This window comes from Dichotomopilus funicola, assembly GCF_033296635.1.
Source record: "Dichotomopilus funicola strain CBS 141.50 unplaced genomic scaffold C8A04scaffold_70, whole genome shotgun sequence".
Lineage (NCBI taxonomy): Eukaryota > Fungi > Ascomycota > Sordariomycetes > Sordariales > Chaetomiaceae > Dichotomopilus > Dichotomopilus funicola.
The window spans coordinates 70823-91273 of NW_026944091.1; the positions used below are offsets into that span (position 1 = coordinate 70823).

The window sequence follows — 20451 nt, forward strand, 5'->3', positions numbered from 1 at the left end:
AGTATAACGTGACCAACGTAAATTATACCGTCCATTAAGCTTGTAAATACCGTCCGCTAGCTGAAGTCTCCAGTTTAACTACTTTCTTTCCTACCTTCATCAGAAAACTTGAACCTGCAGCTGCCTGAGGTCAAAGACCCCGGCCCGTCTGGAATGTCATGTGGCTCCACACATCCGGGCGGGTCTCCACCCGAGCCACTGGACCCCACCCCTCCAGACGACAGCAACACTGAGCAACTGAAACACAGCCCGCCGCAAGGTTCCAAGTTAAAACAACCACGACCCGCGATTTCATCCCGATAACTGAAATCACTCCTTATTTGTTAGTTCTCTCCATCCTTTCCTTCTTTTATACTCTTAATCTCGTCCAGCTAACACGACGCAGCTAGCGAGAACTATTTCCCAACAAAGACAACTGAAGCGACCCCACCCAGCTTGCGTGTCGACCGAGCTCCCAGCAACCAAACGAGACCAACCACCATCATGAGCGGACGCAACAACCCGGACACCCGGGCGTTACAAAACAGCCTGTTTGGCGACCGCATGGCGAGAGGCCCCGGTGGCGGCAGTCCCGCCGGCCCCGGTCTCCCCGGACGCCAGGTGCAGCAACGGCCCCCACCAAACAACCAGGCGCCACCCCCGGCCGCGCGCGGCGGCTACGATGCGTACAGTCAACAGCCTTCGTACAATCAACGGCCCCCGGCCCCGTCCGGGGGACTCGAGAAACCCCCGCGTGGCGGCCCGGCTCCGTACCCTAACCCCCGCCAGTACCAGCCGCAGCAGGCCAGCCAGATGCGATTGGAACAAATCGAGATACCGAAGGACACACAGCAGAACAAGTACATTTTCGGGAATATGTGAGTATTTGCTTGGCTCTAGGTTTTCTAGCCTATGCGTTGGGCGTCTGTGTTGGGGCAGTAACTGACCCGAGTAGCTGCGGCGTGTCACCCAACGACTTCCCTTCTGGTTCCGACATCTACCTCCTCATCAAAGGCGATTATAAGCAAAAACGATGCGTCGTCAAGGCTCGCCCCACGCCCAGCCATCCTCCTGGAACTATCAGTCTATCAGACGTTCAGCGAACGTGGGCCGACGTTGGGAAGACGGAAAACATCACCGCTGAGCTCTACGACCCCTATGCCCAAGGCGGCGCAGCATACGCCGGTTCTCTCGACGTCGAAATGGGGTTTGCGAGGCCGAGGCAGACAACGGACGTTCCCTTTGATCAAGACCAGCTTACCGCTGCGTTTACGGACAACTTTGAGAACCACGTCTTAGCCCCGGGCCAGAGGCTGCTCTTCGACTTCCAGAACATACCGTTTTACGTCGATGTGAAAACCATAACCTTGGTTGACCTCACGATGCAGTCACCCCAAAACCTTGAACCTCCAGTTAGCAGCAACCCGGAGGACCGCGGCGTTGTAACCACCCAAACCACTATGGTTTTCTACAGTAACCCCAAAGCTCCCGTCAAATTCAAGGCCTCCAAAAGCCGCCCAGCCGCCAACGCCATCATCACCCCGGATTTCAAGTTCGAAAGCATGGGCATCGGTGGTCTGGACAGCGAATTCTCCACCATCTTCCGCCGCGCTTTCGCCTCGCGTATCTTCCCTCCCCAGCTCGTTGAGAAACTCGGCATCATGCACGTCAAGGGTATGCTGCTGTACGGCCCACCAGGGACAGGCAAGACGCTCATTGCTCGTCAGATCGGCAAAATGCTGAACGCTAGGGAGCCCAAGGTTATCAACGGCCCAGAGGTGCTCAACAAGTATGTCGGTCAGAGCGAGGAGAACATCCGTAAGCTGTTTGCCGACGCCGAGAAGGAGTACAAAGAAAAGGGTGACGAGTCAGGCCTCCACATCATCATCTTTGACGAGTTGGATGCCGTCTGCAAGCAAAGAGGCTCGGGGGCCGGCGGTGGCACCGGCGTGGGGGACAGCGTGGTCAACCAGTTGCTCTCAAAACTAGACGGTGTCGACCAACTCAACAACATTCTTCTCATCGGAATGACCAACCGGAAGGACATGATTGATGATGCCCTCCTGCGTCCCGGTCGTCTGGAGGTCCAGATTGAGATCTCACTCCCGGATGAGTTCGGCCGGAACCAGATTCTCAACATTCACACGGCCAAGATGAAGGAAAACGAGGTCATGGGTGACGATGTTGACATCGCTGAGCTCGCTGCTCTCACCAAAAACTTTTCCGGCGCCGAGCTGAGCGGTCTCGTCAAGTCCGCCACCTCCTTCGCCTTCTCGCGCAACATCAAAGCCGGCACCACCGCCAGCGTGAGCGAGGACGTAGTCAACATGAAGGTGACCCACCAAGACTTCCTCAACGCGCTGAACGAGGTCAAGGCGGCCTTTGGTGCCGATGAGTCGGAGCTTCAAGACACCTTCCCATTCGGTATCGTCAGCTACTCGAACGACATGGTCAAGATCCTGGACGCCGGCCGTCGGTGCTACGACGGCGTGCGCAAGCAGGATCATTTCCGACACACAGCCGTGCTGATTCATGGCCCGCCTGGGAGCGGCAAGACCGCTCTGGCCGCTTATCTTGCCAGCAAATCGGATTACCCATTCATCAAGATGGTTAGCCCCGCGACCCTGGTCGGGTTCCGTGACGAGATGGCCAAGAAAGACCACTTGCATCGGATTTTTGCCGACGCTTACAAGTCGCCTTTGAGCTTGCTCATCCTCGGTATGTGTCTTCCCTTTCCTTTGTTTCCGGCGACTAGTTTCAGTAGTCTCTAACAATCAGCTAACAATCAACAGACAACATCGAGCGCTTAATCGAATGGAACCCCGTCGGCCCGCGCCTCTCCAACTCCATCCTCCAAGCCCTCATCACCCTCCTCCAAACCCCACCCCCGCACGGCCACCGCCTCCTCATCCTCGCCACCACCTCCCAAATGTCCGTCCTCGACCAACTCGACGTCACCGTCGCCTTCCAACAGCAAATCTACAAACCCCCCGTCCGCAACACGGAGGAACTAGCGTACCTGCTCGATTACACCAAGGTGTTTGAGCGGGAAGAAGATGGCGGGAATGGGAATGGGAATGGGGCGCAGGCGAGGATCAGGTATGTGGTGGACTCGTTGAGGCAGGCGACGGGGACGGATTCGGTGGAGATTGGGGTCAAGACGGTTTTGGCGGCTGCGGAGACGGCGAGGTTTGATGCGGAGGGGGGGATTGATTGGTTTGTGGAACAGTTGGAGGAGAGGATTCAGAGGCGGTTGGCGGTTGTGGGGTGAAGGAGGTTGGTAGTTGATGAAAGCACACACATCCCATACTATGAGGGTAGAAAAGGACGCAGGTTTGGATTTTAGGGGTTGTGTGATAGAGGGACGGGTTAGAAAAGATGACTGGCAGTTATATATGCTCGGTTTCATTTTCTAGACAGTTGGAAGATATGAATTGTCTGACTCGTTCAAAAAACCTTTTCCTCCCTGGCCCAAGCTCTTGATGGTGAAGGAAACATGAGCGGATGTGAAAAAGTTATCAGATATAGCCGCTCAGCGCTTCTAGTACTCTTGACCGGGAAAGCAGCCCTCTATCTTCCTCGCATGTCACCCCCCGAGAGCCAAGCCATGGTCAAGAGGGGAAGAATCCATACAACCGGGAACCCAGTCGAGGTTCTCTTACCACTCGTTCTTCTGCATCTGACAGGATTATAAGAGCAAACCCCTACCTATGTTTTGTAGCTTGTTAACTTAGAAGAGAGGGTTAGTGGGTGAGCTTTTTGTTGGGTTGTATTTCTGTTCGATTTACTAGCTCCCTTTTTCCCCCCTCCTAGTGCCGGTGCTGGGAGTGGTGACCCCGTGAGACGGTTCTTTGGCCGATTTTGGGCATCTGTTTACGTCTTGGACCGTCAAACAGGTGAGTGATATTTACTTGGAGTTGGGGCTTCGATATTCTACTCTTCCTGTTTGTACATACATACACACGCCGAAGTCCTGTTTTACCCCCACTCCGACCTGGAACTGTGGGTCTTAGATCGTGACAACGATTCTCAAAAGCTGCTTGTCACTCGAAACACATCTCGCCGTCTCTTTCGAGTTTCTTATCATTGGTCCTTGGCAGATTGCTGATCTGTTGTATCAACATCAAAGAGCATGCTCAACTTGCTTAGCTCGAGAGTTGACCTCCCAGCTTTATCTCGTTCGTTCATAACATCAATCAGCCATGGTTACTCTAATGCGCTCTCACGATAACAGACCCATTTGTCGTCTTCAACAGATCCCATGACATGTCGTCGGGCATTTTACGTAAGGCTGCCGCGTCTTCCCCTCATAAGTCGAACCACAAGCGCATGCATGACTTGGGAAAAAAAGAAAGAACAGAGACACAACAATAAACCTCCGGTTTTGTGTCGAAAAGATGCAATCGACAACGCGGGGGGCCAAAGGTCGAGTCACATTCCCCTCTTTTCACTTTTTCCATGCGAGATGTCAGATGTCACTTACACTACACGAGGATCGAGACCTTGAAGTCAGTCCGAGACCTTTTCTCTCCTCCAGCCAGCCACGCCAGCCAGCCAGCCAAGAACAAAGGGACCCGACGATCTGGGACGCGACATGCTTTTTGTCGGGTCATTCGTCACCATCCCCGACTTCCAAGCTAACGTTAGTTAGTGTAGTGTAGTCAATGATGGTCCCCACTGAAACCTTTTTCTCTTCTCCTCTCCTCTTCATGATCCAATGATTTATTCACCCATCCAACATTTGACATTGTCCACTCACACCTCCGCAAGTCATTCTCTCGGCTTCTCGTCAAACTTCAACTGACCCTTCAATTCGCGTCCCTTCCCCCATCCAGCTAGCGGGTTAGCACCTGCATATCTAGCTTCACCGTCAAGCCGCCTAGCGGTCGATCACCAAAATGCTTTTTGATTCCTTTGCCGAGCGAGCGAGGTCTCTGGTTGTAACCATGTGATTGACCATTGCGAACGCAATTGATCAACACTCGCTCGCTTCTTCCCTCTCCCCCCCCCTCCCTGAGAGTATTCCCTTCCCGCACGTGGAAATGCTCGTCAGTTTGGCTCGTTTAACGTTAGTTAGTTAGTTAGCGGTGCAACCGCGACAAGCGACTCGAGTTAAATGGAGGAGATCGACGCCATCGACCGACGGGTGTCGTAGTGGAGTGTAGAAAAAAACGCCGAGTGTCTGGCACGCTAAGTCGCTAACGTAGCTGGCAAGGTTAAGCGAAGGAGTTTCGATGCGGGAGATGCTGGGTTGGGAAGGGATGGGAAGGGATGGGATTGTTTGTGGCGGGCTGGATATCTTGAAGGGTCTCTTTCCGCATGTTGTTTGGGATTGTAGAGTGTCATTTTCTGGTTTGGGGAGCAAGGGGAGGTTGAGGCTACCTGTCAACTGGAGTGCGTCGTTTCCCTTGTTTGGAGTTGGAGAGCAGTTTCTGGACCACCGCTCCACTGCCTCCACTTCACCTTGAGCTTCCCCGCAGGTTTGTAATGTCCTGGAAGGGTGTTCCTGGCCGGTGCTTGACGTTGCCGATGGCCCGAGAGATGAACGACATTTGTTGCGATGATCGGATGGTAAGAATGCCGGTTACATTGATGAATGGTAACCGAGCGGTCATGTTGTTGGAGGTTGGAACCGGCTCTCGACTGGACGTCAAATGCCCTGCCGGCACTGGCGCGTTATGCATTGCATTGCATTGCATGAGATGAGATGAGATGAGATGAGATTCTGTTGGTTCCCATGACTGCTGGAGGAACTGTTCGTGAATTCTGTTTAACCTTACTTTTTACCCGGCTTTTTATGAGATACAAAGGGTAAGTCATAACGTCAAGTCAAGCTGAAGAAAAAGAAGGTTACTGTGCATACAATGGATTTTACACAAGACATCCGATTGATCGTCTTTTGACAGCGGGAAAGTTGCCGAGCCACCGAGACAACCGTTCAAAAGAAAACTCCATCTGCTTTGTCTCTGAAGTTAACGACACAGCCCGCACAGTTGCCAAGTTAACCCGTCGATCCCGTTCGGCCGAATCTCAAGCTATGTGTACTTCCTAGACTCGTAGTGTATAGACGGATAATATGTCCACGCAGTGTAGTTTCCACGTTACTTGGTACACTAAAAGATGACAGCGACGTTGAAAAGATCGCCGTCAGCACATGTTTTCTGTCTTCTTGCCCTTCTCGTTGTTTTTGCCCTTTTCGGCGCGAGCGATGACGGGCAAAGGCGAAGATGCGCCAGGACAGGAGGAGTCAGCGCGAGGGCGATCAGGGAACTGCGGGGCAGTTTGTGTTGCCCGGAAAGGGTAATTAACTCAAGCCTCGGCCTGGGCCGGGACGAAGGGGGCAAATTGATACCTTTTTTGAGCTCGTAACTGCTGAATCAACGATTACCAACGACGTCTTGTGATAGTTGGTTATTTGGTTATTTGGAAGCCGAGGTAAACAATGCTTCATGTCCCCCTTTCGGGGATCATTCAGTGACATTTTCCAGTGGATTCCTTACTGGGCTCGCTGGACTGGCTCGCTCGCCCCCTTCGTGGAACCGACACGGATCCGAAAATCGTCTTGTCCCACCTCCCGGGACCTGATCTCCTGATCAACGAACGCATAACGCAGGAACTGAGAGACCCGGCCGGCTGCAACACAAACGGCGTCACTTGCCGGTTTGAGGCAACACCAAGGTGAGCGGCCCCCATTTTCCTGGTCTTATCGAGGTGGTTATCCTCCCCGCGCCGTGTGGCACCGCGGGGACGGATGACGTGGGGGTTTAGCAATGTCTTGCGAGAGCCTCGGATTGCCCCTGAGTCAAGCGTTTGGAAGAGCCTGGCTTGTCTGGGCGTTCCAGCGCGTTGGACTGGGGAGCAGGGAGGATGGACCCGTTGCTACGCTGCTTAACTCGTTATCGGACGAAAGTGGTACCCAACCGGACGACACCGGAGATGCAGAGATGTCGCGGGTTGCATTCTGCTTGGATCGGGGGAGATTGGTGTCGCTGGTGGCCGGCTTGCTTGAGACCGCTGTGATAAGTCCTCTGCCGTGTGTTCCTTTGTCACCCTGTCAACAGCGGCTTCGGCATAGTTACTCGAAAAAAGCGAGCACTTTGGAACAGTCTGCCTTGTCGCCGGCCGTTTGAGAAAACTCTTCTCTTTCGGCCACAAATTATCCACAGCTTCGCACACGATCGGGAGCTAAAGCTGGCCCCATCTCTTCCGGCCGGCTGGGAAATGAGGCCCCAGGGCCAAGCGAGACCGGCTGGCCGGAAACTGCCTCCGCGCCAACCACAACCGGGATGTTCACATCCTGATTTGGAGCAGCGTCTCGGGGCGGGCATGGGCTTGAGGCTGGGATCTCCACTGCGTCGGGGGGGAGGACCCACGTGTGGTACTGGTGCAGGGCGTGGAAGGCTTGCGGCTCTGGTGCCGAGTTCGAGACAACGGGCAACGGGCGGGCAACTGCTAACGGCTTACGGAGCAACGGGTAGCTAACTTAGTTAACGGTTTGTAGCGCAAAAAGGGGCCTGGGTCCTTGGTTGAGACCGTTTGCCGACCACGGATGACGGGTCAAGATTTGTTGGTATCCGAGGATTCCCAATTCCCACCCACAAGTGAACAAAACGATCAAGGGGTCGATTCCTGACGTCCTGAAAGACAAGGACACAAACCACCGACCTGCATGATCCCCAAGCTCCGTGGGCTCCCGAGCTCGCCAAGGCCCGCCAAAGAGAACGATCCATCCAATGCCTTGGCCGCCCGCCGTCAAGGTTCTGCTTCGTGCATGCATCGCGACCCCTCGTCACCGGTTTCGCCTCTGGTAGGCTGGACGGACGCGCATCGTGGAGCCTCGTCCGGCGTCGACCCGGGCAAGAGGCCCAAGCCCCGCAGTGCTGGGCTCGTTGGGTGCGCTAACGGTAGCGAGTTAGGCCTTCTGGCCTTGACCATGCGCGCGGTAACCTGGCGGTAACGCTGCCCCCCTTTTGGCTCCATCGTTCTGCTTGCGAATTGGCGCGGTCAGGTTGGGTGGCTCTGTCCGGTGTGCTGGGCCGTGGGCTGCTGCAACTTAACGTAGGATCGCACGCTGGGTTGCGAGTTGTGAGACTCGGTGGTTTCTCTTGGTGTTTGGGGATGAGATCAGATTTTTGCCAGTGTTGATACCACGTGAAGAGTCTTACACAAGTGTAGCGTCTTACTAGTAGTTAACTACTGTACCTTCCACACCGCACGGTCAGCCTACCGCCCTACATATTCGTAGTCAGCAATTGTCATCGACTCCGCAGTTTGCAACCAATGCCCAAAAAAACGGCCTGCAAAGCACCAAACGGCGGAACGGTTGCCCTGGTTTGCGCCAGCCACAATCACTTTTCCACACCCTATCCCATGTCCCGTCCCAACCGGCTTTCTGCATTCGTCAATTCCTCGAAGCCAAGTTCGGGACTTTCGCATGGGCAGGCACACCTCGGATGGCCTTCCGCTGCGACCCTGCCTGCCGTGCGTGCCTTCCCTCCCTCCCGCGTTGCTCCTCGGTTTCCCGCCCCACTTGACTGCCAAATTTCCCACTTGCTTGCGAGTCGGCCGTTCGTGCCTTCTGCGTGCGCGCGTCTCCGGGACGAGGACAGGACCGGACCCTGGTCCGGTCTATTTTTTTTTGTTCCCCCCCTTGCCTTGCCTTTTGAACCCTGGCCCTGTTTCTTTCCCTCGAGGTTTTCCCCACTCGCCGATCGGACGGCTGCGGTTCTCGTTCGTCGAGGCCCTTGTTGCATTCGTCCTGCAAGCAACTTGCAGAAGCTGGTGTTTTGGCTCCTTTTGGTTGTCTTCTGGACCTGTCTTTCCGGATCTGCTGCCCTTCCAGTGTCATTCATTGATCGAGCCATTGAACTGACCAACGATTTCCATCCACCAGCCGTGTCCTCCCTTCACTCACATTTTTTCTTCGTTTTCGACTTCCCGCTCCTTTGCTTCTTTGCGTGTTTTTGCAAACAATTGACTCTTTCGCTCGGCTGAGGGTCTGGACGCGTGACGTTTTCTCCCACGACGCTAACCCGTTTTCTCTCGTTTGGCCGAGCCGTTTTCGCGCGGCCTGCTCCCTTGTTTTCCCGTGTGTCCAGTCCGTGTCTTGTTGTGCAACTCCCACCCTGGGATTCGGCTTGTTCTGGGTAAACACGACCAAAACCCGGACTTAAGAAAAAGGGTCGCCACACCTCGCCCGCGCGCTCGTTTCCCAATTTCTCGTCATATTCCCCCATACTTCCACCAAGATAAACGACACTACGACGACAAAGTAGCAACCATGCACTCGCGCTGACGCTCGATGTATTCGATTCTGTCTGGACGCTTCCGCCCACGGTAGCAGCAGGTGCAGGAGTAGCAGGTTTCTCGGTCAGAACACAGGCGGCCGCGCGCTTTGCCCATAGGGCCTGTTCTTGTGCGCGATGGAAACCGAAATGTGGCCGCCATCAGCAGCGGTCGGACTGACGGCACGCCCCGTCCAACGGCAACAACCGCCGCAGTCCCCGAAGGAGCAGCAACAGGTGCAGGTTCAGGTCACGGCATCCCCGGAGAGGGTGCAAATCCAACATCCGCCAAGGTCACCGCACGATCACCACCCTAGGCGGACAAAGACGGGAGGACGCGGAACCGGAGGAACAGGGTTGGGGAAGGCAAAGCTTTGGGTGTCAGCCGGCGCGCCACCGAAGCCGTTGTTGCCTGTCACGGAGCGCACGTCACATGAGGAGGTGCTGGCTGGGCGACGGGGGAAGAAGAGTAGCCAGGACGATGGCGAGAAGTGGGATATTACCCCCGATGGGGGTTCGGCTGGCCGCGAGGGGAGGCAGTTCGCTGTGGCCAATGTCGGGAACAACGGCCGCATATTTCTCAGGTAGGGCACACGATGTGCAGCTTTGTCGGATGCCTGCGGAGCTCACCTATTCTCTTTTTCCCATAACCGCACATTTCGACGTCGGGAGGTGTGCAATAAACAGTCACTGACCTTGACTGTGTTTTAGGCCAACTGTCCGACCAGCAAACCAGCGGTACCCACAACCGCCTTTTGTCTTCCCCATGACGCCTCCTGGGACGGCCGGACTCGAAAACCTGGCATCCGAACAACGACTCGAGCTTGAACGCGACGCCCAAGCCGACCTTCCACCTCGGGATTGGACGCCATCACAGCCCCCGTTATCATCATCGCCGAGCCTACTGGGAAGGGGTCACCCGGGGGACAAGCAGGCACGGATCCGCCAAAGGCACCGCCGGGCGATGTCGGACTCGACGATTCCGGATACGAGCATTGCGCGGGAATCGGAACCGGGGGGTTTCAAGGTGGTCATCACACAACCCGGGGACGACCAACGGCCACGGACGGTGGACGAGAATGACTTGAACCAGGTGCCACCGCTGCTGGAGGTGGCCATTCCGTCATGGAGGATAGGCACGCCCAGGTTTAGCATCCGGGGGACACCGTTTATTCGGGGCTCGTCGTATGCTCCCACGGAGGAGGCGCGCACTAGCAGTACCTCGTTCCTGCGTCTGACGCCGTTGGACGGGCAGTCGAGTAATGGACGGAGGAGGAGCTTCTTCCGCTCATCGGGGATGTTGTCCCCTTCGCCCGATCCTTCGAACCCGATGGGTTACGGTCCGGCTCGGCTCCCGATGCGGCCGCGAATACCGTACGTCTTGTCGCACCTCGTCATTGAGCCGGCGATGTTTGACGACCTCACATTCGGCCCTGCATGTGACGACCGCACGATTGTACGGTACTCCACGGCGGGTGCTGTTACGGCGGCTACACCACCACGGCTCGTGGCGGAAATCACGTCGCCGAGCTTTGTCGATTACGAGTTGTTGTCTGATTTCTTTCTAACGTACCGCTCGTTCTTGGAGTCCTCGGACCTGGTCCGCATGCTATTTGCCCGACTCCGATGGGCGCTCAGCAGAGCGGATGAGGTCGGCCAGGTGGTTCGGGTGCGCACCTTCGTTGCGCTGCGCCATTGGATCCTGAACTACTTTATGGACGACTTCCTGGTGGACTACAGCATCCGCGTCACGTTCTGCAGTCTGCTGAACGAACTGATGGACGACTTTGCGCAAGACCCCGCCGCGCGCAAAGTACCTCTCAAGATCCTGGCCGAGCTGAAGAAGTGTTGGCGGCGGGTGTGTACTCAGTTCTGGGACGGGCCGGAGTTTGATACGGCGCTGGGGCCGGATGTGCCAGTCACACCCGGGGGCATCGCAGGGAACCGTGATTCACGGCTGGATCCAACGTTTTGGGCGGAGAACAACGCGGAACCGCCCCAGCTGGAGGACTTGATCTTTCCTGCCAGCCCGCGCGGACACATCAGTTTCTACGGGGGTGTAGCGAGGGCGGGTCATATCGATGCCGTTGTAGCGGGGGATCGGCCGGCCACGCCAGAGAATGGGGCAGATGCCGATAACGCGGCGGCGAGGAACGGAGCGATCTCGCCGACGAGTATCACGAGTGTGGATGTGGTCTCGTGCTCGTTCCCAACCAAGAGCATGCGGCCGATGCGCCCAGCGGCCGGTTACCCGGCAGCTCACCCCGTTAACCCATCGTCCATGACCACCATGGGCCCCGTCGCTACGACACCGCGCGCTCTCATGGGCAAGCGTGCTGCGCGCCACATGCCTCACAAACGAAGCGGCAGCTTGAGCGATTCCCTGCGGGAGAACCCGACAACTGAGAAGGGCATTTACAAAAACGCCGAGTTCTTGTTGACGCTTCCTTATAGCGGCAGCCTAGTCCGCGGGGATATCATGCCCCCGTCCCAGGCGCTCGTCGAAGTCCACCCGCCGAACATGAACGACGCGCGACACACCACCATCTTCCAACACCCGCCTGCTGACCTCACCGACAAAGAGGATGCGTCGGCCATGTCCGGACAGGGCATGAAGAAGCTGCTAGGGAGCGTGCGAAGAGCGCTGAGCACCAAGGGCCAGCAGCACTTGTCGCCTACGCAGGGCACGTTTGGCAGTGTGATCGCACCAGACATGCCCCGCGGCGCGACCACTAACCGGTTGCCGGGCACACCGATTGTTCCGCAGTTCCAAGGGTATCATCGGGCGCGTGGCGGGCGGCCGCCGGTGAGGATTGATTTGTTGGGGGCGGAGGTCGCGGAGGATTTTAAGAAGGCTGTTAGGGAGGACTCGCTGGCGCAGTCGGAGCAGTCGGAGCAGAATTCGGAGCGACAGTCGGAGCAACAGTCGCCTGTTCGTGAGGATGCCGAGCAACAACCGGCTGGTCTTGCTATTCAGGGCCAGGGCTCGTCAGACACGCATCTGCATCCGGCTGGGTATGGTCATGGTCACGGGCATGATTACGTGTTGAATCGGCCGACAAGCGATATGGGCATCACGACGGGCAGCCAGTCGATTGTCATTGTGGACGACACGTATTTGGGTGGAGGAGAGTATCCCGTCATGACGGGTGCTATTGGGGTTGCAAATTCGGGCATGGAGGGGTACAGCGAGGGATTCGCGGTGAATGGGGCTGCCGATCCAACTCCGCCGAATACGCCGCCGGGCCAGGCCATCGGGGTAGACGGGGAGACGTATCTACTCGACCAGCACGTACCTCATCATCACCATCCATCGGCCTCCGATCCTCTACCACCGTTTGTCCCGGATATGGAAACCTTGGGAAGGTCGGAGCGGCCGTCGGAAGATCAACCTCGGCCTTCGTCTGACTTTTTGCGCGAGATGGAAAATCATACTCATACCCAATCTGTCGCTGTTGGCGAACAGGCGTGGGGGAGGCCAGAGTCAAACTCAAACCGGTCGTACGCATCCGACCCTTCCTACGCTGAGCACCCTTCCTACACTTTAGATCCCTCGCAACGCCGAACACGGCGCGCGTCGATAGCCAGCGGCGTGTACCGCGAGCCGACAGTCCGCAGTTTCGATGCTACAACTGTCTCTGGCCAGTCTGATATCTATGGCCAGTTTGAGATCTACGGTCAGCCTCAGGGTTACAGCCATGACAACGACAGCCATGACAACGACAGCCACGAAGACGATGACGACATGACAGCCCCCGAACCACTCCGCGTCCTGCGCCGACGACCTGGTGGGGACCTGCGCGCCGTGACTAACGTCAACGACCTGGACCTGGCTATGGCAAGGCGGCTGCAGCAGTCGGTCGCATCCCTGACGACCTACACCGATTCCATTGGCAGTTCGTACGGTGGCGCGCAGAGCATCATCGTGGCCGAGTCTAGCGGATATGTCGACGTTGTGGCGAGCGACGCGTCGCCCGTGCATGCTGAGACGTTTTCGCTGGGGGCGATGGCTGAGAAGAAGATGATGGATAAGGTGAAAAACAAAGAGGAGGGTACGCCAACACCGAAACAGAACCTGTCGCTGTTTAGCACGCACTCGTCCAAGCCGATTATGCGGCCGTCGTTTGAGGCCGAGGCGCAGAAGTTGGCGCTGATTCCGGATGATTTGGATGATGATGGGGGGGTGGAGGCTGCGTTGTTGAAGTTGGAGGGGAAAATTCCGACTCGGAGGCCTAGGCCAAAGTTGTCGATGGATTTGAGGAGGGGGGTTGTGGCGCCTGTGGAGGTGCAGCCCGTAGAGGTATCGCAGGAGGGCGCGCACGAGCAGGAAATGTTGCAGGAGGTGTATGTTGGTGTGGAGGAGGTGGATGATGATGGGATGGAGGAGGAGGGGGGGGCATACCTGGGGAATGAGCAGCAGCCTCCACCCTCGTCATCGACGACGACCACGCCCACCCGGAACGCCAAGTTGCTGGACCCAACAAACGGCCAGGGCCGCCACAGTCTCGTCCAGTCTTTTCTCTCCGACGGCTCGTTGGTGTCCTACACCTCCACCCCGCTTCTCGACCGCGGCCTGACCGACGATGGACGCAGCCGACGGACCGCCACGCAGGAGTGGACCGACCGATCGATACTCCAGGACCCGGAGGAGGACCCTGCCATGCCGACAGAGCAGCAGAGCATGACCGATTCCCAGCACCCGTCGTATGAATTTGTCAGTCGGACTGAGAGTTTGGGGTTGATCCGGCAGGGCACGACGTTGGCTGGGGAGTTGGAGACGGCGGAGAGTGTCGAGCAATCGTTCCTGGATATTGATAGTGATAACGACAATGCGAGTGTCATCTCGTCGGAGCTGTCGGCGGAGGAGGTGATGGTCGATGAGGCGGTGGATGATGGGTTTTCCTCGGGGGAGATTGGCGTCGCGCTGTCTACGATGCCGTCTCATTTGTTGAGGGAGGAAGAGGCTCCTGTGCGGCCTGCGTCGCCGAGGATCACGCTGATGCAGGCTTTGCGGATGCCCCGCGAGACGGAACACCATCATCAGAAGATGGGTTCTGCTGGCAACCGGCCGCCCATGCCGTTGTTGACTCCTGAGACTACCCCGACTACCGGCGCTGCCGCGGCGTCGTTTGTCCATTCCCCGGTGTCACTCACCGATCCTACCGTTAAGGACTCTCCACTCCCGGGGTCGCTGAACAACAAGTACTCGGTACATCTACCGTTCATCCTCGCCTTCGACAGCGACATGCTAGCACAGCAGTTCACGCTGGTCGAAAAAGACGCCCTCAACGAAATCGACTGGAAGGAACTCATCGACATGCGCTGGAAGAACGCCGACCAAAACACCGGCAATCGCAACAGCGCCGGCAACGGCAGCAGCGGCTGCGCCTACATCCGCAGCTGGGTCTCCTTCCTCCGCGACACCGACGCCCGCGGAGTCGAAGTCGTCATCGCCCGCTTCAACATCATGGTCAAATGGGCTGTCTCCCAAGTCGTCCTCACCCGGGACATCGAAGAGCGCGCCCGCTGTCTGATCAAGTTCATCCATATCGCCGCCCACTGCCGGCGGTACCGCAACTTTGCCACCATGAGCCAGATCGCGATCGCGCTGACTAGTAATGAGGTGGGCAGGCTGGCAAAGACCTGGGCTATGGTGCCTGTTGCCGATCGGAAGACATTGCGCGAGCTCGAGGCGCTGGTGTCCCCGACGAGGAATTTCTATAACATGCGTGCCGAGATGGAGGGTGCGTCGCAGTACTCCCTCTCCCCCAACGGCCGCGGCAGCGGCCACAGCACCGGCAGTGCCAGTGACCCCAGCGGAGGCGCCTGCATCCCCTTCGTAGGCATCTACACGCACGATCTTCTCTTCAACGCGCAAAAGCCCAGCGAGATTGCGAGTTCCCCGACGGGCGCGCCGCTGGTGAATTTCGAGAGGTGTAGGACGGCTGCGGGCGTGGTGAAGACGTTGTTGAGGCTGTTGGAGGCGAGTATGTTGTATCGGTTTCAGCCGGTGGAGGGGGTTACGGAACGGTGTTTGTGGATGGGCGCGTTGGGGGATGAGGAGATTAGACGGTTGGGGGAGGGGTTGGAGTAGGTGTTTACATACATGCACTTGTCTCATTCATGGCTCCTATGGCCTGTGTATGGTCTTGTGGGGTGAGGTCGGTTCGGTCACTTCCTTTTCGGGGGGTTTTAAGGGATTGTTATATGCGATGGGAGGTTTATGCGATGCGATGGGGAAACAAAAAAGGGGGGAGTTTATTACATGATTTTCATGCTTCTCATCGTTTTTTCGTCTTGGCCCAAGGGAGTGTGGCGGCTTTTGCGATTGCTCTCTTTTTGGATTATATCCGGCCATTTTCATCACTATGGGTAGCGGGGCGTATTGGTGTCTTTTTACTTTACGGGTGTGGCTGTCTGTCTATCTGTTTGTTTGTATGTCTTTGCTTTTGGGGTGTGGGTTCAGTGGCTGGTTCAGTGGTGTGGTGTGGCTTCGCGTGAGGTAGATGCAGGTTGTTGCATTTTTGATGTTTTGTTTTGAGGGGGATATACCTTGCTTGGGGCGGTTTGTCGTGGCTTCTTGTAGATCGGCTGGGTTGGGTCTGGTGTTTGTGGGTGTTTAGCAGAGAGATGCCGGCTCCGGGGGGTCGAGAGGGGTTGTTGTGGGGGTTGCTGAGTCCAGGGTGAGAGAAGAGTAGTAGTTAGATAGTTGGCGGGAGTGAAGAGGGGTGTTGCAACCTGGGTTTGAGGAGAGTATGGTGAAAGGTAGCTAGCAATTGATTGTGTTGATATCGCACACATGTAGTGGTCTATTTGTCTTTGTGTTGTGCTCTGTCGTTGTGGAGGTTACTGGGTGCTTGATGGAGTATTCCGGTCTAGGCAGCTTCTTGATATTGACCGTAACGATGATAGAGTGAAGCCACTCTCGGTTTGGATCTATCTCAGGCCGTTATGCAATCTAGGAATGAACAGGTAGAATCTTCAAACTCTGGTTCGCACAACACCATAGTTAGCGCCCGATCTGATAAAAGAAATATCTCATTATTAATAAAATACCTGAACATAAATAACGCCCTGGCCTTACTTGTAATGGGCCATTCCGTTGGCACCCAACACGAGAGATGAATAATAAAATGCCATGAGAAATCAATAAAAACAAAACCCAAAAAGCTCACCGCCCACCTTCCCCCTCCCTGTTCTCAGGAAGGAGGAGTGGAACAGCTACGAAAACCTGGTGGTTTTGCCTTCAAGCGCCAACAACAGGAATCGAACCTGTGCAAAGGCGGGACGGGACCCAGTGGATGGGCACGGCGGGTGTGCCTACGCCCCCCCAACTGCACTATTCGACGGTTTGGGGTTGCTAGGTACTTTGGCGGGGCGTTGGGAGGGGTTGTGCGGGAGGGGTTGATAAAGGGTTGGCGAGGCGGGACGGAGAGAGTGAAGGAGCAGTGTTTTGTTAACGTTGGGAAAGCCACTGCCGGTTCAGGGATACTTAAAGTTGGCTAATTGTTACGTTAGCCTTTCTCCTTATATAACCCTACTTCCATGGTGACGCTTAAATCTAGCAAGGCCTAACCAAAACAAGATCGGAAGGTAATTTTTCATCCCTCTCTCCGTTCGCGAGGGGGTAAGACGAGGAACTCTACTTTTCGATCACAACATAACCTGATTTCAACACATACCACGCTTGTGGTGGTTGCCACTCTAGGTCCACGCCTGGTTGTTGAGAAGAATATGAGGAAGAGTCGTTGTGGCGTTGGAGCAAAATTATAATACCTAAGTACTCTCGGATCTTAGGCTATGCGTACATCTGTCTTGTTCATCAGATAGTTCCACCTGCAGGACATTGTGCATAATTCTCGTACATCGATGATCGGAATGATACTATAGGTTACCTTCATTCTTTGGCTCTATGTGCCGTCTACATTTCAAGCACGAGAGGTGATATCAAGGTCTGGTGAACGGCATCCCCATATTTTTGTTGGACCACGGGATTAAAAAGGCACCAGGGTCAATTGTCTACTTCATTAAAACACCAAGCGGGAAACAGACAGAGTGAAATTCCTATGGCAAGGCGGGATAACGATTAAGTCCACCCCTCATGACCCCACAGGGCATTCCCCCTCTCCAGAACAAGCCCAGAGAGGATATCTTTCCCTCATTAGTGCGGTCATGGGTAACCTTGAACCAAAGAGAAACTCTGCAAGAGGATCCAGCTAAGACGGAGAGAAGAAAGCCATTTACGACTTGGAAAGGGCGACACCCGTAGCGTCCGCGCCGATACGCCTGACCCCGAAAAAAAAGCCTTTTTATTTTATGCCTTGTGTGTTGAGTTGTTTACCAGCCGGCGGCCGCGTCCTTGGGAGCAGCATCAGCCCACTCGGTGGAAGCGGCGGGGGCAGCAGCGCCGGACTCCCAGTTGGCGGGCTGGTTCTCGCTCCACTCGCCGGTAGCGGCAGCGGGGAAGCCAGCGGGGGCAGCCTCCCAGTCACCAGCACCGGCCTGGAAGCCGGACTCGATGGCAACGGCGCCCTCCTCTTCAACACCCGGGAGCTTCTCCTCCTCGACCTTCTCCTCGGCCTCGGCCTCAGGGTCGCGGTCTGCGAGATGGTTAGTAACGTTTTGAGACTTACAAGTCGAAATACAGGGGGTAGGGTAAGCATACAGAAGTACAGATCCGGCATGACGTCCCAGGGAGTCTCGCGGTTGTAGATGGTGCCGCGGAGACGGAGGACCTCACGGGCAAGCATCCACCAGACGAGACCGATGGAGTGGCGACCCTTGTTGTTGGTGGGGATGGCAACATCGACGTACTCGGTCGGCGAGTCGGTGTCGACGAGGGCGATGACCGGGATGTTGACGTACGAGGCCTCCTTGATGGCCTGGGCGTCGGTGCGGGGGTCGGTGACGATGATCAGGCGGGGCTCCTTGAACGAACGGGTGATGTAGTTGGTGAAGGAACCGGGGGTGAAGCGACCGGCAATCGCCTGGGCGCCGGTGTGGGCGGCGAACTTGAGGACGGCACGCTGGCCGTAGGGACGGGCCGAGATCACGCACACATCGCTCGGGTTGTCAATGGCGGCGATGATGCGGGCGGCGAGGGTGATCTTCTCCCTGGAGAAAGCTCTGTTAGCGACATGTTCGCCCTACTTGTCTTTCGACTCGGTTCCTGCGCGCAGTTGCGACAGCCCACATACCAGGTCTTGCCGATGTTGATGACGTTGACACCGTCGGCACGGGTCTTCCAGAGGTAGGCTATTAGCAGAAACCAGTCAGACATCTAGTCCCGCGTTCGTTCGGAGGTCCGTTGGGAATAATTACGCTGCATGTGCACGCCCAAGCTGTCGCGAAATGTTAGCTTCTGCTGCCACCAATATCTCAAAATTCCGAAGGTATAAGAGAACCTACTTCTTGGAGCCAATGTGGCACTGAGCAGCGAGGAGCTGCTCAATGTCAGTGCTCGTGGCATTGAAGATGGAGGGGAGGTTAGCAGGCGCCATCTTGACTGTGCTTTCTCTCGTGGACGTGACGACGAGGAGAAAGAGGTCAAGTTTCGGGCGTTTCGAGATTGGGATATATTTTTTGGGGCCGCGAGCTGCAGCAGGCGGAGCCTCTGCGATTTTCGCACACAAATTCAATTTTGTGGAGAGCCCCGCCAGGGTTGTGCAATTGGCGACCCCAAACCTGGCGGGCCGCTGCCAGCTGTTCCGCATCCCTCAGACCTTGCAAAGGCGGGACCTTAGCCGCGGTTTTACCGTGGCACTGAAATTGCGCTAGTCCTATCCAGGCTTAGCTCCATTGAATCCAAAATCTGGGTCCCAGCGAGAAAGTTGCGAGAGCCGCATCGAGCGGGACGGCGATGAGGAAGACGTGAACTCACCCACACGACCGTCGCGATGCCTCCCCGGATACCCGCCCCGCAGGGGCTTCGCAGCCTCACGCGTAAGACACTCCTTGAGCTCTCACCGGACCGACAATGACTGGCTGACAACCCTCTGCAGTGTGCATGCGCCCGACCCCAACAACCTCCACCCCCACCCCGAGCCGGCTCCCGGTAATCCAAACGGCCAACATCTCCAACAAGGAAAAGCGGAGGAAGATGAAGCAAGACCCTTACGGTTGGGCTCAGGCACAGCAGCGCAAGAACGCCCATCTCGAGCGGCGCAAGGAGATCGACGCCGAGGAAAAAGCCAACTACGGCAGCCCCGTGCACGGCATCACGACACCCTTCGTCGAGTCCTTCGACTCCGCCGGCCAGGAAGCCACATCACCCGAGAGTTCCGAATCCGGCGGCTCGCACCCCTTACCGACGTCGCCGCACCTGCTCAACTACCTACTCACCAAGGAAGAGCTGGAGCGGGCGATCGAGCACTCCCGGCGGGTGACACAGCCACTGACGGTGGAGGAGAACCCGAAGCTCGACCCGGTAGGGGCGGAGCTAGAAATGGACGACCACAAGGAACACCACGCCAAAGCGCTGATCGCGCTGCAGCGCATCACAGACCTGCGGAACGGCAGCGCCAAAGACCGCAAGCACGCCAATATCCGGCGGTGTATTGAGGAGTTTGGCCGACACAACACGGATCATAAGCTCGCAAACTCGGCGCCGCCGCCGGGGCGGAACCAGGTGCCGGAGCCTAAGCCGGTCCGGGCTGGGCCTGATACGGGCAGCAGCGAGGTGCAGATTGCCATTCTGACTACCAAGATCCGGGCGTTGGCGAAGGAGCTGGAGGGGCCCAAGGGGAACAGGGATAAGAACAACAAGAGGAGTTTGCGGACGCTGTGCCACAGGAGGCAGAAGCTGCTGAGGTATATGGAGAGGAAGGAAAGGGGAAGCGGGCGGTGGCAGTACCTGATCCAGACTTTGGGGTTGACGCCGGCGACATACAAGGACCAGATCAGTATCTAAAGATTTTCAAGAGATCCGAGTTCGATACATGGGAGGAGGGAGTTGGGAGGGCCTATGGACGTGTGTAAAAAAGAATACTCAAAGATGTTGTCAGTTCATCTATGTATAGTACATTACCAACAATTGACGGGAGCGCGCAAAGATTTCGCATCTTGTTAACTCAAGTCACCGCTTGTCCTTCACCTTCGCCGGACGCCGAAAAACAAAACAACAAAGCATGCTCAGGGTACCCAGAAAAGACGACTCTACATAACGACTGTCGCTCGTGCTCCTCACCAG

At 56.4% G+C, this 20451-nt stretch overlaps 4 protein-coding genes across 4 annotated transcripts; 3 read left to right on the plus strand and 1 right to left on the minus strand.

Moving 5' to 3' along the window:
* Window positions 1-543: 543 nt before the first annotated feature.
* On the plus strand, window positions 544-3250 carry C8A04DRAFT_14627 (P-loop containing nucleoside triphosphate hydrolase protein; the record flags this gene model as incomplete). The annotated part of the gene is made up of 3 exons (XM_062778171.1): window positions 544-857; window positions 935-2697; window positions 2772-3250. The coding sequence occupies 3 exons, from the start codon at window positions 544-546 to the stop codon at window positions 3248-3250; spliced, it is 2556 nt and encodes an 851-aa protein (XP_062634162.1).
* A 6163-nt stretch (window positions 3251-9413) lies between these two features.
* On the plus strand, window positions 9414-15357 carry C8A04DRAFT_31663 (uncharacterized protein; the record flags this gene model as incomplete). The annotated part of the gene is made up of 2 exons (XM_062781827.1): window positions 9414-9847; window positions 9975-15357. The coding sequence occupies 2 exons, from the start codon at window positions 9414-9416 to the stop codon at window positions 15355-15357; spliced, it is 5817 nt and encodes a 1938-aa protein (XP_062634163.1).
* A 2243-nt stretch (window positions 15358-17600) lies between these two features.
* Window positions 17601-18763, minus strand: C8A04DRAFT_39616 (40S ribosomal protein S0; the record flags this gene model as incomplete). Its single annotated transcript, XM_062784653.1, has 5 exons — window positions 17601-17863; window positions 17929-18377; window positions 18461-18518; window positions 18585-18604; window positions 18672-18763. The coding sequence occupies 5 exons, from the start codon at window positions 18761-18763 to the stop codon at window positions 17601-17603; spliced, it is 882 nt and encodes a 293-aa protein (XP_062634164.1).
* A 396-nt stretch (window positions 18764-19159) lies between these two features.
* C8A04DRAFT_14628 (uncharacterized protein) lies at window positions 19160-20172 on the plus strand (the record flags this gene model as incomplete). The annotated part of the gene is made up of 2 exons (XM_062778172.1): window positions 19160-19205; window positions 19265-20172. The coding sequence occupies 2 exons, from the start codon at window positions 19160-19162 to the stop codon at window positions 20170-20172; spliced, it is 954 nt and encodes a 317-aa protein (XP_062634165.1).
* Window positions 20173-20451: the final 279 nt, after the last annotated feature.